The sequence below is a fragment of the Notechis scutatus genome, chromosome 4, assembly GCF_049901735.1.
Source record: "Notechis scutatus isolate UNSWTSFEM ecotype Mainland chromosome 4, rNotScu1.2, whole genome shotgun sequence".
NCBI classification, from domain to species: domain Eukaryota; kingdom Metazoa; phylum Chordata; class Lepidosauria; order Squamata; family Elapidae; genus Notechis; species Notechis scutatus.
In genome coordinates, this window is record NC_142012.1 from 85,803,363 (window position 1) to 85,820,944 (window position 17,582).

The 17,582-nt window shown below is 36.8% G+C and overlaps 1 protein-coding gene across 9 annotated transcripts in view; it reads right to left on the minus strand.

Annotated features, from left to right (window-relative positions):
• JMJD1C (jumonji domain containing 1C) overlaps positions 1-17,582 on the minus strand; it is a 121,114-nt gene that overhangs the window by 31,210 nt on the left and 72,322 nt on the right. For 8 of the 9 annotated variants that reach the window (XR_015749336.1, XM_087964037.1, XM_087964032.1 and 5 more), the window contains exons 4-7: positions 7,756-7,861; positions 2,475-2,599; positions 286-429; positions 2-188 (exon numbers count right to left, since the gene is read on the minus strand). Coding sequence is in view for 8 of the 9 variants with exons in the window: in XM_087964037.1 (XP_087820163.1) it covers positions 2-188; positions 286-429; positions 2,475-2,599; positions 7,756-7,861 (562 nt within the window). In the remaining variant the exon portion in view is untranslated. Of the gene's footprint in view, position 1; positions 189-285; positions 430-2,474; positions 2,600-4,354; positions 4,391-7,755; positions 7,862-17,582 lie in introns of those variants that run through there. The other variant, XM_087964036.1, reaches the window with a different exon arrangement.

Sequence of the window (17,582 nt, forward strand, 5' to 3'; positions counted from 1 at the left end):
CCTCCATGGCTTAAACAGTCAAATTTTTCTTCTTTTGTCTGCTCTTCCTCTGGCATGCTACTATCGGAACCTTTCCTTTTATTTGGACGAGCATTTCGTTGTAATTGCTGTGAATTTTGTTTTGGTGCTGCATTTTGGGAATTCATTGCTGGCCTCGGGCTATTTGCCTGAGCTCGGGTATAGTGGCCCTAAAATAGATACACATGTTTGCACATTTACAAATCATTAGTAAAATACATATAGACATAAAAATGACAATATAATTTAAAAATCAAATATATCTACGTGAGCTGTGTTGCTGTTCTGACTGGAACGAGACCTGCGTCGTGACGTAATGCCTATGTTTTCACCTTTCAGCAAAGAATGAACAACATCATCCAGAAAGGTCATCTGAACCATAGATGGGTCAACATTTTGTGGCTCTAATACCTGTTTTATTAGAGGAAAAACAATCATTTTCTATTTGTATCGTCTATAAGAAGATCATTTGGAAACTCAAATTCAATTTAAAAGGGCGGTTTTAAAGAAATAAAATGTATTAAAAATATGAAAATGGCCTCTTTTCTTTTAAATCTATCAGGGATCTGCCAAGGTTTCGCCCCTTATCCTAAATGAGAAATTCTTGTGCAGGTAGTAGTCCTCGGACCAGGATTTCCATTGCTAAGCACTGTGGTTGCCACCACATCATTTAGTACATGAAATTTCTAGCAGTTAAATGAGGGCTTTATGAAATCCTGTCTTCCTGCTGGCCTTCCCATTAACTTTGCTTTGAAAAGCCACTAGGGCCGTGATGGCAAACCTTTGGCACGCATGGCAGAGGTGGCACACAGAGCCCTCTCTGTGGCCATGCACACCATCGCCAGCTGCTGCTCTTCTGGCATGCCAGCCAGCTGGTCTTTGCAGGTGCCGGGGTGCCAGAAAACGGCCCCAAAACAGGCCATTTGGGGGGCTTTTCCAGGCCATTTTGGGTGTTTTTCAGGCCATTTTCTGGGCCAAAAACAACCCAAAAAGGCCTTTAAAAATGGCCCAAAAACAGCCCAAAACCGCCCTGAAAATGGCCCAAAACCGCCCTGAAAATGGCCCAAAAATGGTTTGAAAATGGCCCCAAAACAGCCCAAAGAACAGCCTAAAAATGCCCCCAAAACACCTGTGTGCGGCGCTCCAGCACCCACATATGCACATGTGTTCTAGTTTGGGCACTCGGTGCTGAAAAGGTTCGCCTTCACTGCACTAGGGACTGTCAGAAATCTCAGTTCACACAACTAAGGTTTGCTGCAACATCATAATCGAATTGGGCAACATCCAGATTACAATTACACGACTGAGGGAATGGTGCGATGGCTGTAACTCCAAGGACCCTTCTAAGTTGCCCTCTTTCAACAGCACCATAACTTTGAATGGTTGCTGAATGTATGGTCATAATCTGAGTCAAATAAAATTAAGGCATAAAGACAGAAAGCGAAATGTGTTTGGTTTAAGCCGGAAAGGAGAGTCATTAGTGACATTTTACATCTTTACCCACCAGCATTAAAATGAAACTAGATAAAAGGTTATATTGGCCTTTATAACTATCCACTGACATTTGATGAAGTTTATAATACTGAGCAAGCTGCCCAAATTCTTCACTTCTTAAATTTGCTTCAAAAACTTAAATAAAATAGAAAAAAAGGAAAAAAATTGAAAAAAGGATAAAGACATTTCTCATAAATATAGAACATCTCTCAGCTTTTGAACACAGTCTTAAACCTTGACTCCGTTGAGTAATAGTGAACAATCTATTACATTAATGGAAAGCCAGTTTAAAAGCAAAAATACCCAAATACATGTTTATCCCTTGTTGAAACTCCAGGGCAGGATTGTCTTTGTATCACAATATTTTTGCTTAGTCACATGATTGACTGATCTATAATTCTTTATCTAATTATTAATTCCAAAATTTTGGGATATGCTTCAAAATATCATTCAACTCTTTAAGCCATATTAGTCTTGCCAAACTATATTAGCAAGTGTACAGCTATTAAATCAGTATCATATGGAAAAGTGTTCCCTCAATTATTTTGAATTCGGTACAATTAAACTGCCAACCAATCCTTTAAAACATTCTCTGAGATGACCACAATCCATAATCATTGTGACAAAACTTTAGTTGGCAATCTTTTTTGGGGTTCTTCTTCATTTATGCTTCAAGAAAATCAAAGATTACTATAATAATTCTTCAATTTACTTTTGTTCCAAGAATTGTTTATATTTAATCAAGGCACATTTAATAAAACTCCAAATTACCAATTAAAATATTTACATTTTAAAATTAAAATAGTGTTGCAGTCATTTTCATCTTAAGCTATTAAACATTCTTTTAAAAACAGAGTATGTACAAAATCAATCTAAAGCCAATTATATCACACGCTCATATCTAGTTTCAGCGCTGATGCACTTTTAAAGAACAATTTCAGTAGAGAAAAAATAATAATTACCTGATCATTCATAACAATCATAGTGCGAGTGAACAGATCATGATGAGTAATTATACCAGTGAACCACTGGGTGGCAGAGTCCTGTCTATATACTCTCACCCTATAGCCGTTTAAAGAATAAGGACCTTCAAAAAATGAAAATAACATTTGAGGATTATTGAAATAATATTTCAACAGAGTTTAATTTTAGAAGTTCATGCAGTAGAGGTTAAATATAAAAACAATCCCAAATAATGAAAAGTCAATGTCCATCATGCTTTTTAAAGGCTACCATTTGTTTTTGAATTCAGTGCTGAAAGTTCCTGATATTGATAAAATATATTGATATATATATATAAAGTGCTAAATTTCCGGGTGGGTGGGGAATATAAATCTTTGCAAGCCATGATTCCAGTGGGTGTAGGAAATGCACTCATCTGTTAAGTACAAGATGCTGAACAGAAAAGCAAGCCTAATTTTATGACCTGAAGCTGTCCCAACATACGGCATGTTACTAAAAACATATAGAAAGAATTTAGTCCCTGAAGTCTGGGTTTACACAGCTGCCAAGATTTCCCCAAAATCAACTACAGATTTTTTTTTTACTTCAGTGGTCTGTTTCTTTCCACTGTAAATGTGCTGTTAACAACATTACATTCATAAATTTAAATATATAACTTTTAAGTCACGTATTAGCTCAAATATGTCACATGAAGCAACAATTTACTTTAGAAGTCAATTTAAAATTCATGCATGAATAAACCACACTTTTTAAAGTTATATATTCTTTTGTATTGACTATCCTTCTACAGTATTATCTTATTTCCTGTAAATGGGTTCATTAAACTGCTTCCTTGTGCCACACTATTCATAATTACATTTTAAAAAATTCCATCTTCATGTCATTTTGGTATTCTTATCCAGGGTACCACCAACTTTAACAATGGCTAATGAAGGAGTGGTGTATAAGCCTGGGACTAACATATTTTGTCAGTGCAGAATTACTTACCTCAAAGTTTTTATCCAAGGAATGAAACAGCTGTTTGTTTCTTAACATATCTTCACTTTTTAATTTATTAAGTTTTATATTAATGTAATAACTATATTTAAGTTGGTTGAATTCATCTATCCAGATTCAGAAAATAAACACTTTAGAAACCATTACAATTAAATACAACTCATATCATAAATATTTATATCCAACATAACTACACCAGAGTTTGTTCAAGGTACTGAATGTTATTATATTGTTCTTTATAAATTTGCTTGCAATATGATCTTACACAGGCAGATAAATGTATTAGTCTGGAATATACTCTAGGGATTTTTTTCCAGATTCTTTTCCCCATTAGGTAGTATTTCTGCAGACTATCCAACGGATGGCCTGCAGACAACGTTGATATTCTATATGCCTAGGGATTATGTAGTACGATGTACTATGTTTAAAGTATTAGCAGTATCAGCACAGGGAGAGTTGAAAAACAGAGCAATCTCAAAATCAGTAGGTCCAAACCATTATTATGTCACTTTTCTTATTGTAAAGGTTTCCTTCAAGTCAAGTTTGACTTCTGTCATTTCATGGACACTTTCTTTTAGTCTTCTTGAAAGGAGTTTGCCATTGTCTTCTGGACTTTTTTCAACTTCAGGTGATGGCCTTGGTGATCTATAGTACTCTAAGTAGACCTGACACTGTTTAATATCTGAGTCCAAAAAAATGATCAGCTAGGGACTGCCAAGGCTCTTGATATATACATATTTAATTTCCAGCCAAAGTTATTATGGAAAACGATATCTGGAAGATCCCAGAAAACAAACCAAAATAGAAAAGGGACAGCTTATCAGCAAATAGAAAACAACATATGCTAAAGGCACAATGCAAAAAAGTCAAGATTTCACATTACCTTAGATTACCAGACTCAGTGGGGAGAGGGGGTGTCCATTACTCCTGAATGTCTGTTAAATTACAAATTATGTCATTTGTGGTAATGTATATAATCTGGGTTAATTATGTCATTACACAAATGACCTGACATTGCGAATGATGTAAAATTAACTGCCAGGTCAGGAGTGTTTGGAATGTAATAGATTTATTTATCTTGGTAAACCGGGCAGAAATCTGGTTTGTTGCATTAAACCAGAACCTTAAATTGAGGACTCACTGTTATTATAACAGTGTCTAAGCATTGCTTTCCTGAAATTAAGTGGCTGGAGAACTAAGGCAAGAGTTCTATATAAATTAATGTGTGATACAGAGATTGCATACATTAATTAGCACTGCTCCTTTAGATTTGTAGATTTGAAGTTCAAGTAAACATTTGATGCATGCAGAGTCAGCCTAAATACTTTCTCTTTATTGATCTTCCCTGCATAAATTGTAAGTAATATTTTTTTGTTTCTGTGAACTACTTTGTCAATTTCTGCTATGTTTCTTCTCAATTTTTAAAAATCTAATTATAAAAAAAAACAAAAAAATAAAAGGAAAGGAAATGGGTAAGGAAGGATTCCAGTTTCCTAGAGGAACAGCAAATAACAGTGGGAAATGCACTGAGGGAAAATTTAAGGAGAAATTAATTTCCAAACTAGGATCAAAAGAATAAATGGATAACGGTGAATCTGCAGAAAGATTTCATTTCAAGAGATGGGAATTCTGAAAAGTTTTAACATTGCACTGCAATTGGATTTTTCTTCCAAATATCACCACAAAAATTTGAAAGGGTAGAAAAGGGGGAATGCAATATATATGTTCTGAAATGACTTAAATAGTGGGTTAGAAAGGCTATTGGGTTGATAATAGCATGCTGCCTACTCAACCAATTGCAATTCCCAGAATTCCCTTCTGTTGAGACTGCAAGTGTCTCCAATGGTATAGCCGTAACGGTATAGCCATTATGGCCTTGACAATGTTGCCAATATTATACAATTGCAGCTCTCAGTGCCAATTTTGACAAAATAATGTTGAATGTTTTTGTCACACTTTGTTGTGTTTTGATGTACCTTCTTTCTTTTACTTCTGTTATTGCTTTAACAATAATTAACAAAGTATTATCTTCTGGGGATGCAGGGTTTAAATAACAGGAGGCAAATAGAAAAAAAACCTCCAAAGGAATTGATGGTGCTCTCTATGGTGCCTTTTCATTATCCAGCTTCTGCTCCCAACAGAATTACATATGGGATTTAAAAACACACATCTAAACATATATTGTTGGCCAAAATAGGAAATGGTTTTGCCTACTAAGGAAAAGTATATAAATTATTATCCACTCCTATGTCAATGGTTCTGGTTTCAATGACTGAACAGAGGTACTATAATGGCAAACTGAAATTAATTTTTTTACCACAGATACTAAATCCTTATATTTTTTAAATCAGGCTGTGCAATACTTCAGATTCAGAAGTGCTTTGGAACATGTAGGGCAGCAAACATAGCATCTGTCTTCTACACATTAAAGTTACTACATCTTGTTCTACGTTAATGTGGTTGCTTTGGGAGGTTTTCAGTGTAGCTGTGCAACCATGAAACAACAGTACAATCTTCAATCTATTTAAATGAGTTGCAGTTAAATATGAATGCAGACAGATGCTGTATTCATATTTAAAAGCAACTCTTCTGAATCAAACCTGAAATATTGCACAACCCTATTAATTAGGTCTTTAACTGGCTGGAAAGTAGTGTATATGTTCAAAATTCTTTTAACTATTCAAGATTAGGCACACTTTTGAATGAGAATTCTTGAGCTCAGCTGTCATACACAGATCAATAATGTGGGAGAAATCCCATGAAAATTAATTGATACGGATAGTTTCTCAGACATAAGATTTGTCATTAGTGGAAGCCACTGGAAGTGTGCATAAAATATATATTCATGAAATACTGTGAATTCCCAGAAACATTTGGCTAACCAATATGGAAAACATGATAGTCCAGACAGATACTGCATCTGATCCATGAAGGTTCATATTTTTAGTAAAGAAATAAATACACTAAAAAAAACACATTCCCAGTTCCTTAAGTATATGTTTTGCAAGACCATTTGGTAGCTGCAGATTGTCTGGTCGGGATATATAAAGTGTTTGATTCAAACTGTTGTGACCTATAATCACCCTACTTTGAGCTCACTGCAATCTGCCTCATTCTTACTGCCAGCATTTTAGAAGCAGAAGACTTTAAAATAGACCTACTTCAGGCAGAAAGCACTTCTGAAATGCACATGGAAACTGAAAAGAGGGTGTTTTGAGTCTGAAACAGATGAAATATTTTTCCCCCTTTAGTGAGTGAATGTCCCAAACTTCAAGGATTTGTTTTCTGCTGCATTCTCCTATATTACACAGCAAAACTATGAATGCATGGGGAGATAAAGGTTCTGTCTTTGAGCCAGCTTCTCATAGGACCTGAAATTGTTTAGGGATGAGAGAGGGTAACTGGCCCCAAATCACCCAGATGGCTTTGCCGCTTTGGGAGGATTAGAACCTGGATCTTACTGCCCCATGTCTACCACCTTAACCTTTAGAATTTACTGGTTCTCAACATTTTTAATGTTTGGACCTTTCTCTCTTTTATTTAAATATAGCGCAAACCTGGTGGGTAACTTAGAAAAACAAACTACTGCTAATGCATATAGGTAGTCCTCGACTTACAACAGTTAATTTAGTGACTGTTCAAAGTTACAATGGCACTGAAAAATGTGATTTATGACCATTTTTTCAGTTATGACCATCCCCATGATCATTGTTCAAAATTCAGGTGCTTGGCAGCTTGTTCATATTTATGACAATTACTGTATCTCAAGGTCATGTGATCATATTTTGCAACCTTCTCACAAGTAAAGTCAATGGGGCAGCCAGATTCACTTAACAACCAGGCTACTAACTTATCAACTGCAGTGATTCACTTAACTATGGCAAGAAAGGTCATAAAATGGGGCAAAACCCACTTAACAACATAAATTTTGGGCTTTATTGTGGTCATAAGTCAAGGACCATCTGTATTCAGTTTTCCTCCTTAACCACATCAACTTTCAACTCTAAAATATTTTTAAATAGTTTTTAAAATAGTATTATTAATCAAATGGAGTGGGATCCTTTAAGATCCACCTGACCATTTGAAAATACTATACATTTGGATGGGAAGTACAACCAATAGAAATGACAAACCACTCAATCTGGTCACCATATAGGAAATCATCATTCAGTAATATGCAATACTATAACATTACTTCATATCTTAAAAAATTAAAACATGATTCACTATGAGTGTTTATGACAATCAATTAAATGACAAACAGATATATTTCTCAAAAATTACCTTGCATAAAAATCTCTTGCACTTTTTGTTCCTTCACCCAGATTTTTACTTCCTCTTGAAGCTGTGGATTATCCCTGAGAACTGGGTTCAAACTGTCTATATCATCCTAAAGAAAACAGAGAAACAATGTTATGCCTAGTAAACTTTTATTATTCGAGTATTTGATGCAAATACTGTAACCTGAAAAAAAATCAGACAGATGACAGAAAATATCCTTACTGTGTCCAAAATTTTGTCAAAAAAATTAGAATATAGAGACTATAAAAATATGAAGTGAATATAAAAATGATTTTGGATTTTGTTATTTATAATACCTTGTTTAATGATTAGAAGATAAGTAATCTATGAAAAAGACTTACATCAATATATATTCTATCAAATACCATTAATTTAATATTTGTTGATAAAACTCCTTTCCGTGTAATGGCCCATTAAATATTTCCCTTGTCACAATTGTGGTCTTATTACATTCACCCCAAAATGAAGGTCCAAGCATGCATTCTCAATGTTACACATTTACTAACATCATTGCGAACTGAGGTTCTTCTGGAATAGAAGAACACACTGCGGCCAAAAACAATGCTTGAGTGTGAGATTCAAAAATCTCTCTGCATTAAGGACAAACTACAAGATTACCCACATGTACTCCAGAAAGCTGTTTTTTTAAAAGGAAAAACAGGAACTGCATTTTTTGCAGTCAGCTTGCGATAAATTGGGAGTCATGGGAAGTTAAAAAAATCTTGCTTTAAATTAGGGGTGTCAAACTCAATTTCATTGAGGGCCACATCAGGGCTGTGGTTGACCTCAGGGGACCGGCCGGCTGTGGCCAGCTTAATGCCACTCCCCAAACTGCTGGCATATTTCCTCTTTGCATTGGATAGACCAGACTGCAGTGACGCGGGCCGTCCCCTTCCATTTTCCAGGATGGCCCTGTGGGCCGGATCCAAACACATCACGGGCCTGACACCCCTGCTTTAAAGATGTAAAATAGTAAAGGAAAGGAGGGAGATTTACTCCACTTCATTAGGTACTTTTTATAAAGTAGGCTTTATTATTTAATAATTTCTTCATTTATTTACTGGCAGGGCTTATAAGCTATATGTAATCAGCTTATACAACTACTTAATACGTAATTGGGATTAAAATAATACAAATCAAATTTACAAACCAAATTGTATATAAAACTGGCAGACATATTCAGAAGAATAAATTCCTCCTCAAGCAGGATAGACAGAAGGGTACAGACACAGTATATGTTTGGGTAAGCAAGCCTCCTTATTTAACAACACTGAAATATGAATTTGTCAGGATTTTTTAAATCTACAGATGGATTTGGATTTTACTTTGTATTTATAAATTTTCCCTGAGCTACTGTCTCCAGTTGATAGATCTGGGGTTCCAGCAAAAAATAAAACTCATAAGGTTGGCATGAAGAATGGAGACTTGCAGATATGAAGTAAAACAGAAATGGGAATGGCTAACTCATCACACTTCATTTAGCCTTCAATGAATAAGAAGCCTGCTTTCAATCTCTTTTTTAAAGACACTTTATTAACGTTCTCTAGTTTGTTTTATTTCTGTTAAGTTTCAAATGGAACATATCTGCTAGGCAATCTATTCCTTCTCGATTACTCTCCATCCATATTTGAAACTTGACACAGTGGTACATACATATGTCCAAATCTTAATAACAAGTAGTTGTGATTACCTTGTGCTATAGGTTATAAAAGCAATTTCTACATTAAATACTAATACCAAATAAAAAGGTGAAAACAGTTTCAAAACTATCTGTAGACTCAAATAAACCAACTCTGTTTATACTATCAAAAGTACACAAGCTAAACTGCTATCAATAGCAAAATGTGAAAAGAGGGTGTATCAATGATTTCTGGCATTTTATCCAGCTTTATCTCATCTCTACCAAAGTTTAGAAAAAAGAAATTGCCTTCTCCACTAAGATGAAAACTGAATTTATATTTTTTTAAAATGTTCTACATCCCCTGGACATATGACATGAACATTTGCTGATCATAACTGATCCTGGATAAAAAAGCTGCCCCCCCAAAAAAAGAAGTACCTGGAATGTCTCAGGTACTTGAAAATATTTTAACGGTATTTACAGAATTAAGATTAAAGTTTATTCTCCACACACTAAAATCTGTAAAACCAATAAAACACAGTAGTTCTCAGCTTACAACCATTCATTTAGGGACCGTTCAAAGGTATAGTGGCACTGAAAAAAGTGACTTCCAATCAGTCCTTGCACCTACAACTGCTGCCCCCCACAATCATGTGATCAATATTCAGGCACTTGGTAACTGGCATGAATTTATTTATGATGACTGCTACATCCTCAGATAATTTTATTACCATGTGTGATCTTCCCAGCCAGCTTCCGACAAGCAGAGTCAAGGAGGAAACCAGATTCATTAGCATTTTGTATTTCTAGACTGCCCATATCCTCCAAAAAGAACTCTGAATGGCTGCATGATTCACTTAACTAAAATAATTTGCTTAGCAACTGCGACATAAAAGGTTGTAAAACTGTGTGTAACTCACTTAACTGACTTGCTAAGCAGTGGAAATTCTGGTCTCCATTATGGGCATAAGTCCAGGAGTACCTGTAAAAGGGGACATCACCTGGATCTCCCAGGTAGATCAAACTGGCTAGACTGATTCCAATGGGAGAATGCAGTCCTGCACTTAAGTAGGTGACAAGCCACAGTAATGTACATCTAGGAACAACATTGGTGAATGCTGGTTGGTTGGTATCAAGGTTCAAGCCAGTCTTAAAAGTTCAACAACATCTGTTGCCTGTCTGTGATCCCAGCACATAATAATGGTATCTGGTTTGAGGAACGCAATTCAGCACCTTAGATTTCCAACTGTTAGTTAGTGAGATACATGGCAAATTTTATTAACCTGTAATTATGCTGTTTGTTTCCAACTACTTCTGGCTTCTTTTTCTTTAATTCTTGAAAGTATATTCCATTAAAAAAAAAACAATTCAAAGGTATACCAATGTAGCACAATTATGTACAAAATGAAAATTCAATTTGCATTGTACAGAAAACTGACTTATTTACTGCAAAATTACTGATACAAAATTATTTGAAATCCAAATAAGATGTTAAAAAATTCAGAGATACAAGCAGACTACCAATACATTTTATATACTTTAAGATTATATGTTTCGTTATAGTCATGTCTCAGTCCTGAGTATATATAATTGTAAGTCTTATTTCTTATTTTCAGAAAGAGGCCTTTGCTGTCACAGAGGTCAGCAACATATGTCCTTCCCATCTATAATCTTTTTTTCAGCTTAAAAATAGAAGATTTAAGTCAAGAAATAAAATGAGAATTACATTCCTTACTTTCATACTTTCACACAATGAAATATAAACTTTTTTGCCCATGACTAATAACCAAAATGCAGTCAGAATTTTAATACCAATATAATAATTTTGTCAAGATCAAAGTGTGCTTTTGCTGTTGCAATCATTATTGCTTTTCAGCTTGCCAACAAACCAGGGGGGACAGAAGGGGGAGATGGAATGTAGGCTCCACTCATCAAGAAGACAGCCGTGAGACCCAAGGACACTTCGGCTGGTGCTTGCCAAATCCAAAGACTTTTTCTCATAATAATACAATGAGACTCAATTGGATAATGGGACCTGCTCTAATGGGGAGGGGGAGGGAGAAGCTTATACTTTAATTACGTGGGTTTGTGCAGCAATGAGCTAGATCTGGTTTTGCCCTCAACAGTGCCGAAATGATGTACTCAATAAAGTTTTGAGTTCAGAGATTGGATCCTCTTGACCGTGCTTTCTTTGGTTGGGTTCGTCAGTCAAAATGTTGACAAATTCTTTTAAATCAGGGAACATTTGCACTCAAATGTAGTTCTCTACATAGTGAAAACTCACACAGTGTTCTTTTAGAAGCAATATTTATTTTTGCAGGAAAGCTTAAAAAAAGAAATGCTCTTCTGGATTTTAAACAATAAGTATTGAACACAAAAAATAAATAGAAACGATTTATTTTGGCAATCTGACTATGAATGGTGTCTATCATCCAACCTACAGAAAAATCAGCCCATGGGTCCCTCCCATATTGTATAGCAAGCAACAAAGCAATAACTAGGCAAAAAAAGGGATTTTTTTGCAACATGCAGGATATACTGGTGCAGGTAGCATTGTAAATCAAAGCTGTCCATGGTCTCCCCTGCCATCTACTGTTTAAGCAGCAGTGAGGGCTCCAGGAGGATCCCAAGTCACACCTAAACTCCCACACCTCCCTCACTGTGATGCATTAAAGTAATGTAGCAGGTTCCCTGAAGGAAGGTGCACATTCTAAGGAGTGGGGAGGGCAAGACAAAAGAGACATTCTGGAACTGAATCACGGGAAGAGGAAGAAATCTAGGATTGCCACTCCCCAGAATCTCCCAGGGTATTGGATCCACTCCAAGATGCAAGTTCAGAGGAGGATGAGTTTGAGCTTGCAGAGGAAGGCATAGAGTCGAGTATTGGTCAGGATCGGGGCTCAAAGAATGCTAGCCTGATGGAGCAGCCTTAGCTGGGTTGATCAGAGCAGGTTGAGGGTGGCGAGCTGTGGCAAGGTGGCCAGGCAGCTCCAGTCAGGGAGTTGGAGCTGCCGCCCTTAGCAATGAGGAAGTGTTAGAGTCCACACCTCATCCTGATCTAAGGACACATAGAGCAAGAGGAGACAGACAGAATGCCAGTCAACTAGACTACTCATGAGGAGGCAACCTTGCTTCTCATGAAGGATTGCACCAGCATTGCCTACTTAGCCCCACCCTGAGGACTTGAGTGTTGCTGGAGCAACGTCCCAAGTTCTGTGCCTTATGTCCTCCTGTCTTGTATCCTGGCCTGTTTGACTTCTGGCCTGCTTTCCTGGACTTTGTGTATGCACACTGGATTCAGTTGCCCAGTGACTCTTGCTGTACTGAGCTTGAAATCCGGACCTGCAGAACAGGGGTGCAGCTACTACCAGGATAAAACAATCAATGTTAATACTAAAATTGATCGGAATTAACAAAGATGGTAAGTGAGCAGGGAAGAGGTGGGTCCTATCTTAGTCCATTAACCAGCTCCAGAATGACACTCCCTCCAATCAGGGCCTCAGGTCAATTGGCACAGCCAAAAGACTATGTGCGGATGTCACCTTGAAGAGCACAATCTTCCAGAGGGAGAGCCACGGGGGGAGAGGAGCTCTTTTCTATATGCTGTAAACAAATAAAATCTAAACTTTTGATAGATGATGTTACAATGTTCTTTGGCTGGGCCTGCCATCCATCCAGAGAAATTATAGGATCACTTTTTTTCAGGGAGAACACATGTCTATTGACCACTAAAGTTCCATCTTGGTAGGAATTAATGTAAGTCTGTTTTGCCCCATCCTTTCTTACATAGTGTAACTTTCAATTATTTTATTTTCAAAATACTGGTTCCTTTTCTCTATTTACTTAAAAAAAAGATGTTAAAAAAGTTCTAACAGCATATCAATTCTATTCTAGCAACCTACCATCATCCTGAAACACAGGTTGGCCATTTTGATGAGTTTTTAAAATAATATAGCTCTTTCACATTTTTAACAGACTCAGACCAGATTTTAAGGCTTGGGATTTTTTTAAAAACTAGGATGTATTACACTATTTTGTTCTCATTTGAATATATCAAACAGAGAGCCAGTAATGGTCTAATGACTAAGGATAGAAACCAGGAAACTGTGAGCTCAAGTTTGCTTTAGACTTGAAATCCAGCTGGGTGACCTTGGGCCAGGCACCCTATCAGCCCAATTCACCTCTCAGAGTTGTTGTTGTGGGGAAAATGTGTGTTGGATACGTTTTTTTGACTTGAATTATTTGTAAAAATAACAAAGGTGGGCTATAAACAAGAAAACAAATAAAAATAAACAGAATAGTTACATGTATGCATAACAATCCTGAGGAACTGCTATCAATTTTTATTTCCTATAATTTTAAACACAAATTTAAAGTCTTCTAGAAAAAAATTAGCTGACCAAAACTGCAGTAATAAAAGACCAAGATCCCTATTTCAAAATGAGTGACTTAATCTGATGTATTATCTCATGGAAGTGGTAGAAAAGAATAAAGAACAAGATTAAAGATGAACTGATAAGATGCAGATATAATTCTTCAAATGATATTTCAAAATCAAAACTTAGTATGAACAGGAAGTAATTTTGCCCAGGAGCACTGAATATCAACTTTAATTGGAGAAAGAAATTATGTACTGAAATTCTATATTTTAGTGCATGTTTTCAAAACAGTAACGGTTAAATTTCTAAATTCACAAACTGCAGCAGGAAATAAATTCCCAGTAATGCAGACTTCGCTGTTTATATCCAGGAAAACCATGAAAAGAATAATTTGTCTTCCTGTGGCAGTTTCTCTCCTCATATACATGAAATGGAAGGACTCTCAGCCTTTATGAATGCTGCCAAGAAATAAAGCTAAAAGTCTCTACATGTAGAAGCACCTTCACATTTCCAAGGTTCTTAGCCAAGGGAAAATGGTCAATGATTCAAGACTACATGCTGCAGCCCACAAATTGCATAGCCGTGTTTGCCTAGAACTGCTGAATCAGATAACACAATTCTCTATTGAGAAATAGTCTGAACCTACTGCAGTTTTTATTTATGTGTCCAGTGTTTCAAATTACCTTCAACATCTAAAAGAAAAAAAAACTTAAAAACTCAAAACTTCATATTTTTGTCACACCAGAGCTCAATAGGCAATCACAGTTCTCCACAATTTTACCTTTTGTTCAGTAATTTATTTGACCGGGTATTCCCCAGCAGTGACTCATGGTGTCATCTACAGCTGTGTTTCTCAAGCTCAGCATCTCTAAGATGTGTGGGCTTCAACTCCCAAGAAATCCCCAGTCAGTCTGGGAGTTGGTCCATACAACTTACTTGCTGAACTTGAAAAGTGTTGAATGAAGGACTTTTGAGTTTTAGGGAATTTTAGAGAATAAGACTCTAAAGAAAGGAAGCTAACCATTACAGGAAGTCCTCAACTTATGACCATTTATTCAGTGACCACTAAAAAGTCTCTGAATGAAGAGACTTATGACTGGTGCTTGAAATTATGGCTGTTGTAGTGCCTTCTGCAGTCAACATATTATGATCTGAGTGGGCTCTTGGCACTTGTGAAGGGTTAACAAACTGTTTGTGATCATGTGATAGTCATTTACAATCTTCCCTGCCAGTTTCCTCAGAAAGCCAACAGGAAAGCTGGCAGGGAAGGTTGCAAGACCCTTTCCTGTCTCTGTTACAGTGAGCATAGTGTGCCAGTTCCCCTCCCCTCCCTGGGTTAGAAAGTTAGACTTTCTATCCTAGGGCAGAGGGAGGGGAGGTGATATGTTGTGGTGGAGAAAGGAGTTTGGGTGGGGGGGGAGAAACGGACTTGTGCATTGCACAGGAAAAAGGAAGCTTGAAGGGCTTCCTTTCTCTAGCACAGTGAGCTGGTTCCATCTTGTACACAGAGGGGAGAAGGAAGGCCTTTCTCTGGCCCAGTGCAGGCATTCCTTCTGTGCATGAAGCAGTTACCTGCCCTGTTTCAGCCGGAATATCTTTTGCTCTGTTCATTTAAGCAGCTGCGTGATTGTTTAGCAACTTCCATCTGGAAGGACTGGTTGTTGAAAGAGATGATGGTTGTTGTTGTTGAAAGAAATGATCACATGGGTGCCTCGCTTAATGACTGCAATGCATTAGGACCATAATAGGCAAGGTCCATTACAGTTCTAAGTCAAGGAGTGCCTGTACTTTTTCTTTTCACACTACTATACATACCTTTTAGTGTAAGAAACTTTATAATGCAATGTACTATATATTTATATATGGGGTGGCTAAATTGCATTCTCAACTATTTTCTCAGGAAACACCTCTTCTTTAAAAAATATTCAGAAGACCTTATTGCATCCCAAACAAATGGCTGTCCAATCTTTTCTTGAAGACCATAGCGAAAGGAAGAAACGTCTTTGTTAACATTATTGTTTATTTGCCGCTTGCCGAATCTTCAATAGATCACTAGAGATGTGCTATGTTCCTTCCTGCTTCAAACGTTCTACCATCATCCCAGTGCCAAAGAAGCCCCAAGGAACTAAATGACTACAGACTAGCTGCTTAAAACATTTGTAGTTATGAAAATATTTGAAAGGCTTGTAGTGTCCCACCTGAAAACCATCACGGATCCGTTGTTAGATCCCATGCAGTTTGCATACCGAGCAAATAGATCGACAGATGATGCTGTTAACATGGCTCTGCGTTACATCCTACAACACCTTGAATTTCCAAATACCTAAGCAAGGGTCCTCTTTGTAGACTTCAGTTCAGCATTCAATACCATCATTCCAGACACTCTTCTAAGTAAATTAAACCAACTAGTGGTACCTGAACACACTTGTAAGTGGATCATAAGCTTCCTAACAGACAGGAAGCAGCAGGTGAAGCTAGGCAGAATCACATCCGATACCTGTACAATCAGCACAGCCCCCCTCCAAGACTGTGTGCTATCTCCACTTCTCTTCTCCCTATATACCAATGACTGCATCTCAAACAATCCATCTATTAAAATAGTGAAGTTTGCTGATGACACAACAGTGATTGGTCTCATTTGAGACAATGATGAATCTGCATACAGACAGGAGGTTGTACAACTTGCCTCGTGGTGTAACCAGAACAATCTGGAACTGAACACACTCAAAACATTAGAAATCGTGGTAGACTTTAAAAGAAACCCTCCTATACTACCACCTCTTACAATACTAGACAACATCGTGTCAATACTAGAGACTTTCAAATTTCTAGCTTCTACTATATCACATGACCTAAAATGGACACCTAACATCAAAAACGTCATCAAAAAAGCACAACAAAGAATGTTCTTTCTGTGCCAACTCAGAAAGCTCAAACTGCCCAAGGAGCTGCTGATACAGTTCTACAGAGGAATTATTGAGTCTATCACCTGCACCTCTATAACTGTCTGGTTTGGTTCTGCAACCCAACAGGACAGACACAAACTTCAGAGGATAATTAGGACTGCAGAAAAAACAATTACTACCAACCTTCCTTCCATCGAGGACCTGTATACTGCACGAGTCAAAAAGAGGGCTGTGAAAATATTTACAGACCCCTCACATCCTGGACATAAACTGTTTCAACTCCTTCCCTCAAAACGACACTATAGAGCACACCAGAACAACTAGACACGAGAAGTTTTTTCCCCAAAGCCATCACTCTGCTAAACAAATAATTCCCTCAACACTGTTCAACTATTTACATAGTGTGCACTACTATTATTGTTAATTTTCTCATCACTCCTTATCACCCATCCCCTCCCACTTGCGACTGTAGGACTGTAACTTTGTCGCTTGTATCCTTACGATTTATATTGACTGTTTCCTAGTATGATTTGATTGTTGATTGTACCGTATGACTATCATTAAGTGTTGTACGTTATGTTTCTTGATTCTTAACTAATGTTATCTTTTCTTTATGTACACTGAGAGTATTTACACCAAGACAAATTCCTTGTGTGTCCAATCACACTTGGCCATTAAAGTATTCTATTCTATTCTATTCTATTCTATTCTATTCTATTCTATTCTATTCTATTCTATTCTATTCTATTCTATTCTATTCAGTTCATTTTGCAGGTAATTTTAAATTTAACCAAAATAAAGGGAGTTAATTAGTATAGAGATTAAAACATCAGGTTACAAAGCAGGAAACTTTGTAGTTTCACAAAAGAACTATAAAGTAATAAACACTGCATTGGTTTCCAA